Source organism: Parambassis ranga, chromosome 21 (assembly GCF_900634625.1).
Source record: "Parambassis ranga chromosome 21, fParRan2.1, whole genome shotgun sequence".
Classification (NCBI taxonomy): Eukaryota; Metazoa; Chordata; class Actinopteri; family Ambassidae; genus Parambassis; species Parambassis ranga.
The window spans coordinates 12910399-12932131 of NC_041041.1; the positions used below are offsets into that span (position 1 = coordinate 12910399).

A 21733-nucleotide genomic window follows, 5' to 3' on the forward strand; every position below is an offset into this window, starting at 1 on the left:
GACATGATAGTTACCGTGGTTACCAATTTTGTCAACCCGTACACTGTACACAGAAAGGGATAGCTGAAGCTAAGCTAGGTAAGCTAAATGTTCCTTTTATTACATAGCAGGTGATACTACTTACATTTAGATGCATTATGAGGCTCTTTACAACTTCCCGTTTACAGTTTATCACACAGTACAGTACTTTAATTTGTTTAGCCTTGATAGTTAACTGACGAGTGATATTCCTCTGACACTTATCGAGCTCGCTTACTGTTTTTGTAGGTGTATATGTACATTCTCCTACATTTTTATGAACTACAACCCGAAAAATGAACATTATTAGTTGTGTGTGTGTATTCATTTAAATTGAGTGATTTTCTCGTCTTGCCTGATGCTAAAGCTTCTATAAATAATTAGACTCAAAGTGTGTATCGTAGGCATAATGCTAAACATCATTTATTCTGTAAAAGTCAATGGATCATGGTAGCTATTATTTTAAATCCTAGTCTTACTTTGCCTTCATTTGGGAAAGGTTAGATCTTGTGTTCTAAAAAACATTTTATCTATGCCCTGAAAACTTTTATTTATTTTTACATACTATACAGTTACATAGTATAAGTCATAGTCAACATATGTTAATCGTAATTTGTGACATTACAGAGTTTTCTCTAGAAAAGTTCACGTTGCCTTAGTTGTTTTCAATAATAAACAATGGAGTATGCACATGCAAGAAAGGATTTACAACTGATTAAATGGAGATATATGGGTCTTTTTTTTTAAATTAGTATCAGCCTCACAAAATATACAATCTCAGTCAGGTTCTAATGCAACCTCTGATGGAACAGAGCATCACTTATCCTTTCGCTCATAGATTACATTAGTGTCTATATACTACAGTATATGTCAGCCCTGTACATTTAAACTGGCAACCTGTACTGCTTGATCCTTAATCCAAAACAAAGTCATACAGATGTTCCAGCAGCATATCTCTCTGAGTGCACCATCTGTCCCCTTCCAAACTAAATAAATATACGCTGATATACAACAATGTCATACAGACCTTGATGGCAAAGTGTACTTTTTTGTTTGGCATTGTTGTTTTTCCTCTTTGCATGTGCCCCAGTGGAGTCAAGCATATATGCAGGAGAAACATCCTTTTTAATGTTTGGAAACCAACTTTCAACATGAAATGTCTTTATTTTGAAGGTACTTTAGAGATGAGTGGAAGGGAGTTACACACATTCGTCACAAGCTACAGAGCAGAAGACATAGGTAAGAAAGAAGAAAATGATTGTGTAACACTGCTGACTTGTGGCTTGGTGAACTGTTGAGCAGATTTGACCTGAAGCCCCCACTTAAAATTCTCCAGGTGCTGTCATGGCTTTGATGTTTTTGTCAGAGGCAGCGTTAGTTGTGTTTATCCACCTGCCTCTTTGAGTCACAGCTGAGTTTCTCAAAATAAACTGACACAGTAAGTTTGTCCTCTGCTGCCCACTGTCTGTGCAATTATTTCTCTATTACACATACAATCTAGCTAGTGCTCAACTGGTGCAGTGCCTCTGTTTTTTTACCTCTGCCTTTTTTTTGCTGAAGTCAGCATAAAGACTTAGTTCACACATTAAAAGTGATGAGATTCAAAAAATCCAATGATCCTAATTCAGCGATATCATTTGCTTCCATCCATGCAGAAAAACTGACAGTGCGAATGAAAAATGGTCTTGGCAGCTCAAAATACAAACCAGCTGAATACAAAAGACTGCAAGCCATGGTTGATGCCAAACGCCTGGAGTGTGATCTATTTGGACAAAAGGTACATTTTTATTTCTGTATCATCAACAGCAATATTCTTATTAATTAAATGCTTGTTGTATTCAATTACATACAAATTCACCTGCAAATACAGAAGAATCTGCAGCAACACTTCTTACCTTGAGCTCAGCTGAGTATCATCTGAGGAGATTAAACAGTATGTGTCCAAATGTAGTAAAACTACTGTACTCCTCCTTCATACACCCAGCACACTGTAAGGGGATTCCATTCCACACAAAACGGCCATTGCATAACATTTGTGGTTTGTCCAACAACATGAAACAGAGCAGTAATAGGCCTATCACTGCCATACAGAACAGGAGATGCCATGAATATTCATTTAGCTGCCTGTGGTTTTCTATGTTTGAAGTTCACATGACTCTGAGAAAAGCTAGAAGTTAATGCTAGGGGCAGTGAAGATTAAGCCTTTAGACCTGTGTTGTTTTAATTGGTAAAGTGTGTCAGAAGCCTTCAAGCATCATTATGGTTGCCCAGGGCTCCTTCCAACCTCGCTCTCTGTATACCCCAGATAAGACAGGCTATGTTCATGTTCAGTTGCCTTGCTGAATGGCAGGCTTTCTGAGCATCACCCACTGGTGATGTGATGGAGGGTAAAATAAATGACCATGAGTTGCCTCAAGCATTGCATCATTTTTGCTTTCTAGAATGGGGGACGGGCAGAATCCCTGGATTCCAAACCCACAGCAGTATTGTATACACTAGAAAGTATGTCTAAACACCTACAAATGAGGCATCTATGCATTTTGTTATTTTATACTTATTCAGTATTTGATATTGTTTTCAATATGACTAGACAGTCAAAATGTGTTTAACATTACCAAATTTTTCCTTTTTGATTTTATGCCTGTATTATTATTTCTGTGTTTTTGCAGAAGGTCCTTGACTTTGTTAGAGATATGAAAGAGCAGAATAGAAATTGCTGGGATAATTTTTCTTGCATACATGCTGGTATTATCTGTATTTCAAAGTTTCTTGTAAATCTAATTGATTTTTAAATATTTTCAGTTGGAAAAGCTTAAGGATTTGTGTTGGGACCACAACAATACTGCATATTTTGAATTTACCAGTTTAAAAAAATAGAATAAAAGATGTGTGAAAGCCATGAAAATTACTTGAGATGAGATGCAAGATGGCATTAAATGCATAAAAATTCACATTGTGGAGTGGCAAAAGTATAAATACAAGATATAGTGGATCATTTTTAATAAAAAGAAAGGGTTTGAATGTGTTTTAGAAGTGACTGAGTTTTCTGTAAAACTGATAAATTGGATACTAATGGATTAGTTTTATTTGGCACAGAGTAATGCTGGGTATGAACTGATATAAGTTTAGCTCTGGGCACAGGTTTTGTAGTGCTACTGAGTTGTTAGATAGCCCATACGAATTAGGATCACCCATAAAATGCCTGAAAGAGACATGGGATAGCATCAATTTGGCCTTTATCGTTCAGTGCAGCTCTGGTTTCAAATTGAGCATTGCAGATTTCACTTACTATAAAATGGACGTCACCCTGAGGCCGAATGTCCACTGTGATGCATTCTAACTGACTTCGCTGCTGCAGTGGCAGCTTCTTGACAATCACTTGATGCCCTTTAAATTTCCTGCTCATATGAAATAGATTGTACCCACGTGTTAGTTATGTGAGATATCATTTTGTATAATTAGCTGAACCACTGGCCTGTGTATAAAAAAACACTGATATAAGACAATTATTTGCTGCACTGAGAGTGTTCTAAAGGAGGGCTGTGATGAAAAAAGGAAAACAAAAGATAGCAGATTAAGACTTCTACCTCCCCTTTCCTCCCAATAACATGCCTCATGCCCGTCATCCATGTTCTTGCTTGATTATTTTAATTTCCTACTGTTTATTTTGCTTTCATGCTTTGACAATAACACTGTAGCCTTGTGCAGATACAGTGTTAATAAAGCCTGAGGCAAAGGCCTCTAGAAAAAGGGAAGAACTCGTGCTTGTTATGCCTTACTGAAGTCATTAAAAGGTCCAGAAAATCGATCGATTAAAGTGCTGCTATTAAAGATTTGTCCAGATAAAATTAATTGTAAGAGGAAGTAAAGGTCATGGCTAAAGTGCATTTTCAAAAGAAGCCCTCCTATGTGAGCTCCATGCTTACTCCAGGGAACCTGTTTATTCCTGCTGTGCATTAAACCATGTCTTATAGGTGCAGAAGACTCGCTGTGCAGCCAAGGCAACCAAGGAGAGCTCCATATTACGGCAGCACAGACAGGTGTGGAGCAGAGAGTGCCCACGGCTGCAAAAGGCTGAGTAAGAGTCCCTTATTTCTCCCTGTCATTATTTGCTGCTGTTTTCTGAAACTGCCATTACACCATGCAACCTTTCCACTTAAGCCTCATTGTGCTCAGACAGGAACATGCATAAAAAATAGGGTGTAAAATGGATGGCCAAAAGTAACCTCAAAGAGAGAAATGTTGATTTATGCAGATTGTTTGACAGTAGTGACTTTGAATTAAGGTAGCTAAAAGGGATATGCGGAAGGTTATAGCTGTGTAGAGAAAGAGTAGTAGTGTTTAGAGGAAAAATCTGTGTGCAACTGGGGCCCCAGCAGCGTCATGCCTTGTGAAGTGAGAAGGGCAACACTAGCTCTGGGGTGCAGCTTGTTTGGCTGCGTAATGACTGTGTCTGAGCCACCCAAGGTTAATGATGTACACAAGTATGAGCCTCAGTAATGAGCCCAGTCATAAAGATGTGCCCCTGCTTGCAACTCTCCACACATATATCTGGTTAAATTACCTCGGGATTCACAATTCACATTGTCAAATGGGAAAACAGGCAAGTATATCTCTATGGTTACTATTCCTTTTTTAACAATCATGTCAACCCCTGGGCTACTTAGTAACATGTTCAATTACTGCAGCTCCCACCACAGCCCTGTACCTGTGATGCTGCCCGCAGCAACAAGACATCTTGCCCCCAGCTTTTGTCAAACTTTTTAGGAGAACACTTCAATTTTTGAGAAAGGGAAGGTTATTTGTGGACAAAATCTCAGCCACATCCTCAACACAGCATTACAGAAGTGTTTGTAGTCAAAGTAAAGAGGTACTTTTGAGTACATTGATGCATTAAATGCTGCTTTATATTTATATGTTTATTTATTTTGATGATAAATTAAATTGATAGTTTTAACAGATTTATGGTGTTTATACAGTATATGTGTATGTATTTACATCAAAATGTATTGAATATGTTATGTGTTATTACAGAATAAGCTACAGCACTCAATACATATTTACTGAAATTACCTTTGCATCGATTTGGTCCCCATAAAATAAAACTTTGTTTAAGTTTTTCAACTTAATATGTATTGAACAATATGTCTCCAATGTGGCAGTATCTGGCCCAGGAATAGCCCCATTCACACATAGTTCAGCTGTTGGAGCTGGCCTATTAGAACAGACTGGACCTTTTGGGGGGCCGGGGTGGTTTTGCTTGCTTCCAGTTTTAACTGAAAAAGACAGCTGGAAAATGAGTCTATGTTTTTGTATTAGCTATATTTGATGGTAACTTGTATGGAACAAGTAAACAGTTTTCTAGTTTGTTCAGAAAACAAGGTATGTTTTATTTAACACACATTTGTCTTTGTCTCATGAAAACAGGAATAAGACTGAGAATGACCTCCAGGAGTTTCTAGACCATATCAAGCCAAACAACATCACAGACACTGTCATCTTCTCGCTCCAAGAATACGGTAAACTCCACCAACTGCTTTCAGGTTCAAGTCCAACAATTTCTGTTATTTAAGTAATGTACTAATGTAGACGTTCTGGACATTTAGAGATGGTTCTTGAGCGGGAACAGGAGACATTCAGGATATCCACCGTAGAGCCTGTCCATCAGCTCAGGGATGACCTGCGCTTCAGACTGCATGAAGTAAAACAGCAGCAGCTATCTGCACAGCCATCAGACTGGGAAGAAGTGATACAACAGGTATCCATATGAAGATACGACTGAATGTTGTAACCAGGGTAACTTAGTCAAAAGCTAGCAGACTGGCAGACATTCTACAGCTGACATAGAAAACTTCAGGTGTATAGTTTTCACTGCACCTTTAGTAAAAATGACTAAAAAGTCATGTTTTGTAACTTACATCCTTGGTTGTCAGCAAGTTAGTCCAGTTCAAACTCTCTTAGCTTGTGCACACCAGCACCATTCACAGTTCATCAAGCTCCTGTTTGTCAGATATCCACAGTCCCTAAGTCATTAATTCTGCCTTTGACTCTTAGAGGCTTTTTACAGGCTCTAAAGATGAATGGTGAGATTAAGGAGTTAGCCGGGGCCTTTAAAGACAGACCATACTTGGAATGAACCATCTACCAGCCATTTTGTCGGCTCTGTGTGGCTCACTCATGCTTGTTTCTTTCCCATGACCTCCCATTCTCTTGTTGGCCCATAGCCCTTACCCACCTGATTGCTTCCTCAACACCCCCCCCACACACACACATCAAAAAGTTCTTTCTCTATTTCTTATTTAATAACTTTTCTTTCTTCTCTATGACTCAATAAATCAAAACAAATGGTGCTTTACTAGATAATTAAGTCCACCAAACTCAGAGGGGTCTAAAATGCTGAACTATCCTCAAACTTGAGAGCTACTGTAGAAAAGAGAATCACAAGGTTTATTACTTCTGATCCAAGACATTAAGGGTACAATGTTGCCTCTGATTGAGTGCTGAAGTCTAGTGTAACGGCATGCAGACTGAGTGGGCAAAAGTTGGCAAGTGCATCCATGGCTGTAATCTGCAGTCATGCTTGCACAACAAGGGTGCTGGTAGTGATCACTCTGCAAAGGCTGAGGACTAGAAGGAACTGAGATAGATGTCTTGAGTGGAGTGGAGTTGAAAAAAGTAGAGATGTGAAAACAGTGTATGTAGTGTGTCCCTTACATTACTTTAAATCAATGCAAATTTTTGACATTTTTAAGATATTATGGATAATAATAATTGCAATCGCTTTTAAATTTGTGGATAGGTCAACAAAAGACGTATATATATATATTTTCAGATTCTATGCTTGATTGTTTGATTGGCACCATCTCTCTGAAACTAGCTGTTATCTTCCTGCTGATATCTAGTATCGTGGAAAATAAGCAGCTACCAATTGCTTGCCATTATTGAATCAATATGACTGAAAGAATTAGGGTTTCTGGATGTGTTTTTTTCCTGGACATGTAATACTTCCTTTTCTTTCCAAGTTTGGTTTCCTGACAGCACGAAGTCAGACTGTGTGACCAACATGTTTGTTTTCCACAGATACATTTTGTGAAAGACCAGCAAGAAAAGATAGCAGCACGGTTACACACAGAGTACCTGGCCTTGGAGGAGGAGATCTTAGGCCTCGGCTTGGAGGTCAGTTTTTCCTATCTTTTTTTTTTTTCCTATCTTTAATTCTGTATCCTTGAGATTAAGAAATTTTGACTACAGTGTGTCTCCAAAGCAAAGCAGACTACTTTTACTGTCATGACTGACTCTCTGATATTTGCATTCAATATGTTGATATTTGGTGAAATGATAATCTGTTCCAAGATGTTCTTTTGAGTAAATAGTGATCCCTCTTTCCCCCCAAAACATCTGTCCCAAACATGCCTTTTAAGCAAGGGTTATTTTCTTGGTTATTATGTTTGCTGCATAGGTTGTATTTACTGAACTTTATTTCAGGTCAAGAGAATCTGTCATTTGCCCATATACCCCTCATACAGTACATCTCAAAAATTTACAAATACAGATTATCTCAGAGACTGCCATTTTGTCCTTTGCAGGAATATCTTACTTCAGATGATTTCGATAACAAAGAAACAGTTCCAAGGGAGATTTTGGATTCAGACTGCCCTTACCCAGAGTTGAAGGACTCCCTAATCCAAGCCTTCCACTCCCTGTCAGAAACATACAAGAGCAGGCTGCAGAGTCTCCAAGAGGAACTGCAAAGAACGGACAGGTAGCTCTGAAGACCGTTAGAGTTAAGCTTTTCGTCTCTCTTCATGAGTCTGAGGGCTTGTACATTCATTACATGAGAAAAAGTCAAGCGGACACTAAAGCTAATATGAAATGCTACCAAAGTGTATAAAATAGGGTTTTCAGCCATTTTGATTAGCACCTATAAAAGCTGTTCAAATCCAGATTAAAAACTCAGCAGGACATCAAAACTATATAGCAGTAGCACTTCAGTCCCCAGACGCAAGCTACTGAATACGTCAACATTTTTCTCAGCATGAGGTTGATTATATACGTCTATATGTCTCCAAGCTTTTTATGTCCTTACGGTAGCTTTTAGAGCGCAATTATATCTCACTGTTATTTGTGTGTAGGCTGTGGAGATATAATGACAAAGTGTCGCTCATTTAAAATGTATATAATATATTTGTATTTTCGTACTTAATTTGTTTCAGATATTGTGGCTGGTGCCCAAATGATCATCAACACTTCCAGTTCACACTGTCGAAGTACACCCATGAAATATCCAACCACCGAGCACTCTGCATGGACATGCTGTTGAGACTGTTTCCTGAGAAGACAAGACAAGAGTTGGTCAGTATCTATTGCATTAAAACACAAGAAAGTATTTAAGTAAGGAGATATAATTTTAAAGTAAAATGAAATACTCAAATAAAAAAAATGCCAATTGATTCTGGTGGTGGACAAAGTTAAGCTGATGGAGACTTCCGTCTCTGATGAGATACTCTGGACACCAAGGATGAATCTGTGACAGACATCTGAAAGACAGAGTGACAGAATTACAATGAATTTAAAGAACTGTGCCTGGAAACTGATTATATCGAAGACCTCGGGCAAATCAATCATTGGACAAGAGTACAGATGTTGACATTGAGAACAAAGGGATTTTGCCAGCGTAGGAGGTGGAGGTTTCAAACTAAATTAGGGACAGAATCTGAGGGAACAGAACTTACACCATATTAAACTCATGCCTAAACTTCATGCATGTGCTCGTTAAATGGAACAGCTATGTTAATCAACCAGAAATGATGCAGACTTTATAGTATGCACATAGACATATACACAGTCTTGGCCTGGAATATTATGCATACACTACATTAAACATAGCACTACAGAAATATGACAGAAAATGCTATGTAATGTATGTGTTACGTTCCATGCACCGATTTTGTATGCTGACTAAATGACTAATCAACAATTTGACTAATTTTTGACCAAGTAATTGGCAAGAAGAATGATTATTTTGTGTGTTATTAGGACTACAGAATTTGTAGTTTGGGTTTTTTAAATTTTAATGACTGTATTACACACCCATGGTTTTCCTCCTACATCCACAAACTTCCTCACATGACCATCTGAATATGTGCCCCTTACCCCTGTCTGTCAGAGGCATCCCTGTAGTGTGAGTCCCAGACTCCCTGATCAATGTAGCTCAGTACCCTTAACCGAGCTGACAGATAAGCCTGGACAATGATCTGCTCAGCACGCTGCAGGATGTGCCGTGTCACCCACTGTGGACAATTCGCTTACGCCATCGCCTAGCATCGCCATGACAACCGCCAGGCCCTCTCTCCTCCTTCACCCATACCCAGAGACCTGTCCTCATATCAGTTCCAGCTGGGTGCTGCATTTAGAGCTGTGATTGTTCAGCCTCAGGGAGGGAGCGAGGAGGAGAGACAGCTTTCTCCACACTATTCCCTGTCTCAGAAACAATCCGAGAGTTGGTGTAGCTCTGACTCCACCTAATTTTGCTATTAATCATAATTAGGCTGCAGTGATAATAAGTGAGAACTATGGATTAGTTTGCTGAAGCCCCTCTGATTAAATGCATGATTTCTCCAATCAAAAGAGAAACCTTAATTTGATGCAGGCTTTTTGCATTTTCTTTATCTAAATATAAATCAGTGCAACATTGATTTAAAAATAAAAGAAAGAGCATCATTGAGTTTTCTGCAGATATTTTCCTTCTGCGTATTTTGTAAAAAGATAAAAAAAAAGCTTTTGCTCCTCCAGACATGGAGCTGGTTTGGGAATTTGTTAGTGCCTTAATTAAAATCTAATTATGTTTCTGTGGAGTCAGCATCTTTACATAACCTTTCTCATGTTGGGTTTGTACACTATCTGGCTCACCTGCCATTACATTCTATCTATGCACAATCATTTCACAATAATGGCACCATTTTCTCTTGTTTTTGTGTGTGTCTTTTAGCTAAATACGTGTGAGGCAAAGAGTAACAATTTAGGAGCTGATAGATCAGATTAGATAGATAGATAGATTTGCTGAACCCAAGAGGAGATGCACCATCCCTTCAAAAGGTCTGAAATAGTGCGCCTACATACTTGATGATTTGGTTTTGGGCCTCACACATGTACTGGGGATGTGCCTGTAAAATCTGATTGTCAGCATGTATAGAGATTGAGACTGGGGCATCAACATGACAGTCATCCAGATCATTTTCATTCAGACGGTAACTGGAAGTCCAGTTGCCTTGCTTCAACTTTCTGAATGAAAATGAACAGATGAACACACTGGGGAATGGTTCTAGGTTCAAATCTGATCTACAGACTTACAGTAAATGGTCTAACCAAGGTATTGACTTTTCTTGCTCTTTTAGGTAACTGATCATGATGATTTGTCTCCTGTTTATTAGATACATGTGAGCTTTAAAGGGGTAAAACCTAATACATCCTGATGATTTAAACTTATTTTCATTCTCAAAACTACTCTAAAGAAAGTTTTTTTTTTATTATGGGCAATTTGTTTTGTGAAAACCACCATGAAAACATAGATATTTTATTCATCCCAAAGGAAATTCAGGAAAAATTGAAATTACAACCTTCAGATTATGAGACTGACTGTGCCAACAAGGCCTGAACATCAAAGTGCCAGATGAAGAAGGAAATCTAAATGATAAATGAGTGATGCATACATCTGCTTTTAAGAAAACCAGTGCTAAGTAGTCTGTCATTATTTATGTGCTGCATGTATTACCTTTGTCTTAACTATGCACATTTAAATATCAAATCAAATAATGTGATTTCTTCACATGGGCTGCTAAACATACTAAATGCATTTGTGAAGAATACTTATTATTAAATAGGTGTGCTCACATAAGCTGGAAAAATGTTTACATAGATTTACTAATAACTTCAGGTGGTGGTTGTACTACAGCTAGCTCTGAGTGGAGATCTCCCTCTGCTGGCTGGGGCACATTATTGTCTTTAATGTTATAATATGTAGAACAGAAGAAGCCTTTCGGTTGAGCAGTGAAATGTCTTTAAATAAACTCAACCACAGCCATTTGCCTTCACTTTAGCACTTAGATACTATGACTTAGTCAACTGAGTCTTCACAGACCTCATGGTCTATTTTCTTATGACTTTCTCCATAATGTTTTAAGGCAGCCCTCTTAAGAGGGAACATGGATCCAATAGCTGCAGACTTAGTGTGTGCACTCTATACAGAGTGCAATATGCAAGCGTGCATCCAAGGAAGACCTTGATGACAAGGGTGGTGAAGGAGAGGACAAGAGAAAGTGATGAATAAAGGTTCTAAAGTTGTGCATTAATAAACAGGATTTGCTTGACTGCCTCTGGCACTTCTGTTCTGTTGGCAGGTCTGTCAGCTCACTCATTTTCAATAAAACCAGTCAGCCATCTAATGCCTTCCCACCGTCAGTTAGCCGCTATTAGCCCATAGATGAATATCATTCCCTCTGTTCCAATGAAGCAGCCAAGTGGTGCAGCCTCTGTGAAAGCTGACACAATGATGAATAGCTACAGGCAGCCCTCACACAGAAAGGAACTGTTTTCCTTCAGGACATTTCACAGCCAGGAGAGTGGGGCTATTTTATACACCAGCAGAGTTGGATCTGACACATAGTTGTCCCCATGGTCCTGCTGACATTATTATAGACAGCAAATCACATTTGTAGATTTCTTTTAACATGACTTCAATTTGGTTCAAAGCTATGCATAATACAGTTGAGATGCCATTTGCGCTACTGTATAGTCAGGCCAGGATTTTTTGTAGTGTTTCTAACTGATGTCCTACCTGCAAGTCGTCTCCTGTGTGTTCTCATGGTTCTTCCAGATAGAGCATGAACGTGTGTGGGACTGGCAGCGCTTCACCCAGGCACAGCTGAGAGTACTGTTCCAGCAGTGGCAGCGAAGCCGGGAGGAGCTGCTGGCCCGAGCCCTTGCCACCCTTCAGGAAGCAGAGCATGCCCACCAGGAGGAGCTGGAGCTCTACAAAGACCACCAGCACCAGAGGGACATCTGCTTGCATCTCAGAGAGAAAGTTAGTGTCTCTTTGCATACTTCAGAAACACTTTCAGCTTGACGAGATGGCTATTTTATTGTTAGCAGTTTTACTAGATTAAGTCCCACACAGGAAGCACAACCATAACTTTAATATAATACATTTGCACTCATCTGAAACTTACTAAGCACTCTCTGTGGTATAGTTTTCTTTCCTTATTATCAGCCAGTCACATTCACATATATTAGTGTTGACAGGATTCTCAGCATAACATCCTTCTCCTAATATCCCTTCACCAGTGTAACTGTGATAGTGTGGACCAGGCAGGCTGTCTTGACTGCTTGCTCGCATACAGTATATCTGCTGATGAGGCTGTATGTTACACGGCAGACTGCCTGACAGCATCTCTCGCTTTAGCTGCCACTCGGGATGGGCTGTGAATGCAAACAAGCTAATAAGGACGGTCTTGCAAACATCATGTTGCCGTCTCTGAGGGGTGCTAGTTCCAACAAACAAGTTACTCATATGAACAAATCCATGTGCTGTTGACGTGGTGCTGTACAAATTGAATTTGCTTTGCCTGTGTGTTTTTCGTTTTTTTAAAGCAAATGAGGTAGGGCTTATGTGGATTGCATGCACATGTAGACCTGCTTTAGTATCAAAAATATCTATATTCCTGCTTGTCAGTGTAAATATTCACCATAAACTACACATATCCTGCTTTTACAGTCTTTCAGCAAATACTTATGTAATGCAAGTTAAAAGTTAGAGTTTAAGTCAACATTTGTCCACAAAAGCAAACAGTAAAAGTCTATGCTAAGCTAACTAGCTAAGTAACATCTGAAAGGCATACAATCCAAGACCTTCCACCGCTCAATAATCCTTCATTTGGAACATACAGTTATACACTGTGTTGTTCAGAACATGCATATGCAGCTAATTTTACCCTGGACTGTTTACAGTTCCGTTTTCAATTCAAGGACAGTGAGCACTTTACAGTCACTTTACAGTCTGGCCCAATGAATCCCATCTAGCTGCAGTGACTGTGTCTTAAAATGCTTGGGTAGATAAATAAAAATAAAAAATAATTACAAATGTTTAATTAATTGTTCAATTAATACAGCAAGATCATTCTAATGTATTTTTGAAAATGCCAGAAGACACAATGTCTACACAATGCACATGTTTGTGTGGGGGCTCAGATGGACGCATGTTTGCATCCAATCTTTCTTTTCACCGCCTTTATCGGCATAGCACAGAGACACAGCAATAAGGCAAGATGGATTCCTCCCATTGCATCTGACTCCTCAACACTTTAGTTTCTGCAGCTGCTCCCTCTGATCCAGGCAGCATTCATGACTATACAAAGTCATTGTTGTTGTTTACTCTATTGTGGTTGACCACAAGATGGTCCATTATAAGTGGCAGGACATATGTAAGAGGATGCTCCTGCTACAAAAGATGGAAAGTTCTACATTTCTGCAGATTAGTCCAACCAATGCACAAAAAAACAAGTACTCCTCTGATGTTAAGGTAGTGAGTGGCACTTAAAAGTTATTTTCCCCAGGGGTTTCAGATGAGAGCACATTCTGGATGATTTTTTTTTGGTCAGTGCTGGTCTGATTCTGACCTCATTATATGGTGTGCGAGGGTGTACACCATCCCACCCAGACACTCTTCAGAGGAAGGTGCACAGAGGGAAGAAATTCAGGGTAATTGATTTCAGAGTTAGCTTGTACTCCTCTGTATTGGAAAATGCAAGGCGGACACACTCTCTTCTTGAATGCTCCAATGCTGACTTGGCTGGATTCATGTGGTTCAGAAGTAGATCCAGATGTGGTGTAGGAAGTTGTGTATTTCTAAAATGAAATGGATGATTAGGATAAGTACTTAACATTTCATGCAACGTAAAACATTTCTTCCATTTTATCTCTGAAAGGCAGACACATCTTTCCAAATCATCATCTGTTTGTTCTGCAGTATTCTGGCAGCTGTAATTAGCTGCTATTGTTCTTGGTCTTCCTTCCAGCCTTTTATTCTGTCCTTGCTTTTCATTTTACCACCCGCTTATATCTCACTCCCAGGCATCTTTGATGAGCGATTGTGTTTTCCACCAGAGTAAATAAAGCCTGGAGGGAGGACAGATTGTTGCAACATGCTCAGGTGGTAAAGGAATAAGCAGGCCAAACAGGACATGAGACAAGAATTGCAAGAAGAAAGATTTTCATAAGACAGGACGCTTTCTTTGATGTAAAGAGCTCATTTTCCACTTCCTGGTCTCTAGAGTAATTTGCAAAATAAACACTGGTACAGATTAGTTTATGGCGAGATTATCTCTTTGCCCTTCCTGCAGTAATAGGGTATTCTCATGGCAATGCGTTAGTGGACCCCCAATCATAGAGACTCTAAAGCAGCTCCTCGTCCCTCTGGGGTATACAGACTTGAGACAGTGCGTGGGCTGCACAGTGTTTCAGCTGACAACTCTCTGAGGAGTTAATTGCTCATATGTGTATAATTTCTCCTTTGCAGTGTGATGTCACCTGCGATAGACATCAGGAATATTCCATGAAAGTACAACATTAATTGTATGGTATCATTTTCCTTATCTTATAATGGACATTAGCTCTCATCAGTCATGGAGGTCATAGAGGAGGTGTGCTATTCCCTGTCTTGTTTTATGCTGTAATTTACAATGATTTCTAGTTTTGCATTAGTTCATCTCATATGATATGTAACGAAGGTTTGCCATTAAATGACCTGCAATAGAATGTTATGATGGCTGCTGCAACGCCTCCTGACAGAAGACATTTAACTGTACAGTTATATTAACAAAGACTCTGAGGATGCAGGCTGCAGCACTCTGATAAAAAAAGACCATCATTCTTTTGTTATTCTGACATCTCTGCAGTCTTTTTTCTGTCGCCTTGAAAAAGGATGGAGTCCCATTTCCATTTGAATTCAGAGAAAATGAGATTCTAGTGACAAATTACTGTAGACTGTATATAATGACCATTTTATTCCTTTTGTGCTCCTTCAATTGCATCTTCAAAGTAACACTGGAAACATTCAGATTTTAGTGGTTTTAAAGATACATTTCTGTGACCTCACACTACAAATGAACCTCAGAATTCTTCCATTATCAGATTAGGAGGGGGAAAAAACAAAGACAGTTATCTGTCACATGTACGTATTCCTCATGTGCTCCAGAAACCCACCAAAGAGGTTGTTTACCCAGCACCTCTAATGGTTCCCAGCATAAAACCTGCAGGTGTCTTATCTGGGACAGGCCGGTGCTTGATGGATGGTTTAATTATGGGAGCTTGTTTTTCTGTATTTCAAGGAAAAACAAAAGGCCTCTAGTTTGACTTATAGCTTTGTCTGGTTGAGAACTTTTATGAGACGTAATTGCTTCTAAACAGCAAACATTAAAAAAAATGGAAAATTGCTTTTCAAACATAGGACGACTTGAATGAGACATGACAGGCAGGATGTTTTGTTTTAAGTGTCAGTGGATGGAGTGATAAACTGTGGTGTACCACAGGTGTTCCTGAGCACATGCAGGGATTTCCACCACTTTTATATAACCCATTTTTATAGCAGAGGACAACAGTGATAACTGCCATTTGGTTTGTCTTCCAAAATTCAGAAGTTCCTTTCACAATGAGACAGGGTCAAGGTTATACTGTAATTATTTGCTTACACTGTTTGCTGGTCACTATGTGATATCATTCTACCATTTTAAGCTTTACATACAGTATTATTACAATAATTGCACTCTGTTCTTATTAAAGACAGTGTTTTAGCTTTGTTAGTTATTGAGCTGATCACAAAGCAGCTTTAGAATCAGCTTAAATAATAAATAGGAGTACTGTGTATTGTATTTACCCACAGCTAAAGGCACAAGTACAAAACTAGACAAGTCGACAGGTAAAAGCTACATAAACAGGAGCTAAGATTTTGAGCCATTTAATGTCTTTTAGAGAGGGTCCCTCCACAAGAAGACCCATGTTTTCATTCTACTTTCTGCCCTGTCATAACTGGATTGTTTTAAATCCACTCTTAAACACACAGCTGCTGCGTCTTCTCAGGCAGACATCAAGTATGATTGACTTGATGACACTGCCGGTGTTAATGTGTGTGTGAGACCATGTTAATTTGCAGCCTGTTCCTTTGGGGCTTCCTAAGCTCTCCTCTGATAGATCTGTAAATCTGTCTGCCCTGTCGGAATGCAACACTTCAATACCCGGCACGCCACAGAGAGGCTGCTGCATAACGAACCTGTCACTCAGACCCCAGCAAATGTTGATCCGTGTGTGTATGTGTGAAAGAGAGACAGAAAAGTTTGTTTCCAGATATCTAGCTGTGTGAACTTTCTCTGCAAGTACACAATTTGGATAAATCTACACAATTTTTAGTTTAGAAATCTACACAGGTAACTGTGTGCCGCAGTCTACGCCAACACAACAACAACCTCCCTCAGCCCGCCTGCACACTCATACAGAACCCGGAAGACAATGCTAATCACAGCCATCAATGTCGGAACTCAATAAAACATCGGGAAACTACACAACTCCAAAACTTAATAATACAACATGTCTCTCAGACCATTACAATACGTACATTATCTACATGTCTGAGCCTAAAATACGTCCCACATGAACATTTCCCCAGACAGCGAACAAACGAGTTATATCAACATAAACTCTTTAAACTGTCGCTGTGCGCTTTGAGGAGCTTTTAGCGTTTCTGCGCTAAATACACTGAATGCAGACAGAAACAACCGTTTAACCAGGTAAACATCCATCCATTTAAAAGTGTATTTAAGCAGTTTAATGACATTATTACCTTATTGTAGCCGGCTTCCATTCAAAAGAACCGCGGCTTCGCTGTCGTCGTCTGTCCGAGGCGGTTCGGCTACACAGGTCACTGACGAGCCCGGTACACAGCACACAGATGATTTTTGTTGCTAATGGACCTGTATCCAACCGGAACCAAACCCTCTTTACGGAAGCTGCCATTATCACCGACCTGCATCGATATGACCGCGGTTCTCTTCAGCTCTCGCCGATATTAATCCTCGTTTGAGCTCTTGTTTTATCGCTCTCCTCTTTTCTTTTCTTCGTCTCTTCAGACATCACCTTTAAGTTCTTCGGTTTATTCGCTGCTTCACTCATGACTTTGAACTTTACTTCATGCTCCTGCTTCTGCTTCTTCTTGTGAATTTCCAGCAGATTGGAAGCCCGTGTAGTGAGTGTGTACGTCTGCGTTGTGTAATCAAAAAACAACTACTATTAGTGCCAGGCTGGAATACTGGAAACACAGGAAAACGTCTTGTATCCCAAGTTCTAAGAAGCTCCACAGTGACACACTCTAGCATATAGCACCGTACTACGAGACAGCACTGCATTTAAGCTAGCAGCTAACAGTTTGTCAAACTGACTGCTTAATTTACAATGCTTAGAAACCTAACATTAAAAGGAAACTTATCGTTAATATTCCTATATAACAATAGGAATGTGGCCTTATGACAGCGAAACAACGAAGTAAATTGGTTATTTCTGCGTAGCTTACTAGACTCGGAGTTAACACGCGGACGGTGACAAGGGTGGAGTATCCCTTGCCAAGTCTGCAAGCACCCTCTAGAGGGCACCAAAACCCCACTGTCCGGTGGAAAACCAACATAATACATGGAAGATAATAATAACTCATTGGCAAGTGGGATCAAAATAAATGAAGGAGTTATTACCTCCTTACACCCGCAGACACATTGCTGCCACCCACAGTGTCACTTCCAACTCTGTATGCCTCGTCCTTTGATAAACGAGGGAGGCGGATGTGACGTTTGCCGCAAAGTAGGAAAATGTTGTAGTCCTGTTTAGGTACAGGTTCCTACCAGAACCCCAACGTTTTCTAGTGCCAGTGCAGGCGACACAGACACTGTGTAACAAAGGCGGAGGTGTCATTTAATCTATTGTGAAGCTTCTTTGGATATACAGTTTTGAGGCTGAAATGGGGCTTGTACACATTTCTAGGTTCATAAAAGCTCTGGAACCTTACTGACAAATACTCAGATAAGATGAAAATCTAAACATTAATGCTTAAATCATTTATAGTTTAACATCTGTGTTGACATATTAATTTTCTTCAATTGATTTTTAAAACCTGAATTGCTGAATAGGCGACTCTCCTCTCTTGAATACGCTGTTTAAAAAAGGGCTCACACACAATAGGTTATTTTATGATTCAGTGCTTTGACAGGTCCTGAGGTGATCTGAAAACAAAGTGTGAAAAGCCGTTCTGACACCTCTTTGCCACACTATGTCAGCTGGCTATCTCTTTTTTTGTGAGCTATTCTTTTTTAAAACAGCTGCTGATGGACAGTAATCTTATTTTTCTGTTTCTCCCTGGTGTGTATCTGCATGTGTGTTTTTTGTAGCTGCAGCAGTGGCGGGCCCAGCAGGAGGAGGTGGCCAAGCTGGAGGCCGCTATAGCAGCCAGACAACAAGAAGAGGAAGAGGCGAGGTTGAAGAGGGAGCAGGAGAAGGAGGCCGCCATAAGGTCCCAGCAGAAGGAAAAAGTAAACTTTTTTTATGTACATCCATCACAGACAATGTGTTGATTACCCAGTAAACACTAAATTGTCATGCAGCCTTAAAATACACACATCAAGTTGACAGTAAGGGAGGATGATCTTGCTTTTTGTGATCAGCACACAAAGCAAGATGTGATGGTAAATCCAGTGGAGGATTCTCCTTATTACAGCATAGTGAAGATGTGGGCTTCAAATATGACTGAGAGAGAGAGAGAGAGACCGCAACGAGGTATAAAGGCGTCACTTTTGTGGATGTAAAAAGATGCCAACTTCTACAAAGAAGGAATTCCTGTTGTCACTGGATAAAGAGTGTGAATGTAGAAATAACTTGTTAGGTACAGACATATTAAGTTTGTGGATTTCATCTGTTCTTTACCAGTTGAGGCTTCACCTTTGCTTATAATAGGCAGCATACTGTATATTGTTACAGTTATTTGAACACTTTGATTATTCATTTTAGTTATTGAACTCACAGGTGCAACAACAGTTGAGTGTCAGTGTGTGTCTGAGTATTTAATTAACTCTCTCCTCAGGGGTCTTCAAGCAGACTATGGGCAACCTGAGACACCCTCTGATTAATGAGAACATTTAGGGCTCATTGGATTCCATATAATTTAGCACAATAGTCTGGCAGACATTGAAATATCATCTCATATTCTCTATTTACACTTATCTGATTTTCGCACTGACTCAATCAATAGGACATGATGATCCTAGGACTTCTCTGGGAGTTAACTTAGTGGGAGTGTGGCTGCTGTTCCTGTTAACTTTTTGTGGTTATTCTTTTGGTGTTTGCCTGCACAGGTTAGACAGTTTTATTTCAAGCAGCAGAAGAGGAGAGAAGAGCTGGAGCAGAGGGATCAAGAGAGACTTGCTAATCTGAGGAGCGTCATGGAAGAGCAGGCAAGGAGAGATAAACGGAGGTGAGTGTGTCACCTTGGGACCAACGGTACTAGTGAATCAAGGTTGTTAAAAGGCAATCAAAAAACCCTCAAATGAAAAACAAAGCATTGCAATTTATAATACTAATTTAACAGTTTGTGGAAAATCATCCTGGTGATAGCAGCACTCAGTCTGCAGAGACTCCACAAACCCATTCACCCATTGTACCAATGACATGACAATGTTTACTGCAGTGTAATCTTTGTTACACAAATGCCATCCTCTGATAGAGAGCTACCATAGATGTGGGTCAAAAATAGTATTTTTCACTACCCCTAAACAATACAAAAGGTTTTATAAAATCTACAATTAAGAATCTTAAACATTGATGATTGAGATTCAGAGGAGGGATCGACATTCAACCTAGGTCCCTGACCAGAATCAAACCATGTGTAGTGCAGTGATATGGGAAGCGTCTTTTATAAAATCTAAAGCTGATCCATCTATTCACACTTTTAATTTAAGTAATAAACGTTTGTTGAGAGATGTCTTCTCTTCGCAACATAAACTCGTGCAGGGACTTCCATTATTACCATATAATGTTGTTGATTTTGGCTGTCAGAATGAACTCTGGCAAAGATGAGAACAGGAATCATTGGGGGGGAGGGGGGGATTTGGCAGCTTCATAAACCCCCTGTCGGCCCACAGGCCTGCTGTGTCAGGAGTGATAGGTAATGTTGGTTGTTGTTGTGGCAGAGTAAGAAAGAAGGGTTTGTTTTTGGTCTGATGTCCACACCCTCTCTGCTCTCTTCAGGGTGCAGTTTCGGGCAGATATGTTGCAACAGCGACAGATGGAAAGAGAGGCTCAGGAGCAGGAGCGAGAGAGGGAAGAACAAGAGAGACAGAATCGTCTGGAAGCTCTCAGAAACCAGGTGGATCATTATCTAGCCTTAACACTTTCAACTACTTGGATTTGTTCTGTCAGTTAGAATTACCCACAAGGGAAGAAGTCGAAGCTCTATCTGAGTAAAGGCATCACTGCCACCTTATGGCATCAAGTAGGAAGACAGTTGTATATAATCAGTATATTTGTTTTACTTTTGTTAGGTTGTGGTGGTGGCAGAAGCAAACCCAGAGAGGATGATGGCAGATACCGAAGCTTGGAGGAGTCGACACTTGAATGAGAAGGAGTTTGAGCTCCAAAGGCCTCTCTACAGTATTAACACGTACACAGACAAACAAGTGAGGCATGATAACATCTACTCCCCCGTAACCTTCACCTACAGCTGCCACCTTATCTATGCTATGTGTTCAAGACCTCTTTACTCCAATTTCACCATCATATTCAGCTATTTATGTTTCGTTTCATCTTGGGTGAATCTGACCACTGACCCCTGCAGTGGAGGGAAATTATGCAAGATAGCATGTGCCTATTCAAACAAATGTTTGTCCTCATTTCAGCACACAGCTCTCAAGGCCACTGAGTCAATCAATGATCTATAGTCTGTGTGTGGTTATGTTGTCACTGTAGACAACAGGTTAGGGATTGGTTATTATAAAACACAGGCAATGATTATCCAACTGTAATGATAGTCTTCTCCTCCAAGTCTCGAATGACTCATTAACTTAAATTAAAATGTGTAGTAAACCATAAAAACAAACATAGTTACTTTTTTCTTTTGTCTTCCAGATTGTGTCTGATCCGAGAGTGCGGGTTGAGCTGGCTCTGCGTGAGGCTGGTCTGCACCAAAGCAATTACGCCAAAGAGGTTCTGTCTGTTATCAAACCCCCCAAAGAGCCTCGACGTGACACAAGATCCATACTTAAGTTCTGACCAAGTTTCTGTTTGGGTCTTATGATGGAGTCAGACTAGCCTCCATGATTGTATTGAGTGTTTTATTTAATGTAAGCAACTGATGTGAAAAATGATTATACAGCTACAGTTATAGTTATTTACAACAGCCCCTGTTTTAAACTGCAGTATTGAACACCAAGTGACACAGTGTAGATGATATTATTGACTTTTAATTAGTCCGTTATGAGCAATACAGTTTCAGTGCTTATGAATATGCAGTCCATTGACATCTCTGCACCATTATCAATCAATAGTTATTTATCGGCTGCTTAGGAAGTTTACATTTTTATGAGCTTGTATGCCAGAAGCTACTGATTGTAATACATATGTTTATTTATCTGAAATT

The 21733-nt window shown here is 39.7% G+C and overlaps 1 protein-coding gene and 1 long non-coding RNA gene across 2 annotated transcripts; one reads left to right on the plus strand and one right to left on the minus strand.

Annotated features, from left to right (window-relative positions):
- The first annotated feature begins 47 nt into the window (after window positions 1-47).
- LOC114426517 (coiled-coil domain-containing protein 148-like) lies at window positions 48-21606 on the plus strand. Its single transcript, XM_028393985.1, has 15 exons — window positions 48-78; window positions 1192-1257; window positions 1674-1795; window positions 3993-4096; window positions 5446-5537; window positions 5625-5776; window positions 7099-7194; window positions 7605-7780; window positions 8232-8370; window positions 11891-12097; window positions 18495-18635; window positions 19455-19573; window positions 20347-20464; window positions 20640-20774; window positions 21223-21606. Exons 2-15 carry the CDS (start codon window positions 1203-1205, stop codon window positions 21364-21366), a joined length of 1800 nt encoding a protein of 599 aa, XP_028249786.1. The 5' UTR covers window positions 48-78; window positions 1192-1202; the 3' UTR covers window positions 21367-21606.
- On the minus strand, window positions 5115-17429 carry LOC114426519 (uncharacterized). Its single transcript, XR_003669362.1, has 4 exons — window positions 16904-17429; window positions 11852-13917; window positions 8218-8555; window positions 5115-7763 (listed from the first exon to the last, which is right to left on the minus strand). It is a non-coding gene; the product is annotated as an uncharacterized LOC114426519 (long non-coding RNA).
- Window positions 21607-21733: the final 127 nt, after the last annotated feature.

Excerpts from the sequence above, each read along its gene's own strand:
- LOC114426517 (XM_028393985.1), top strand. The coding sequence starts at position 1,203 with ATGAGTGGAAGGGAGTTACACACATTCGTCACAAGCTACAGAGCAGAA. Across the intron at positions 1,796-3,992 it reads GTGATCTATTTGGACAAAAG|GTGCAGAAGACTCGCTGTGC; the intron begins GTACATTTTTAT and ends CATGTCTTATAG. Across the intron at positions 19,574-20,346 it reads GCAAGGAGAGATAAACGGAG|GGTGCAGTTTCGGGCAGATA; the intron begins GTGAGTGTGTCA and ends TGCTCTCTTCAG.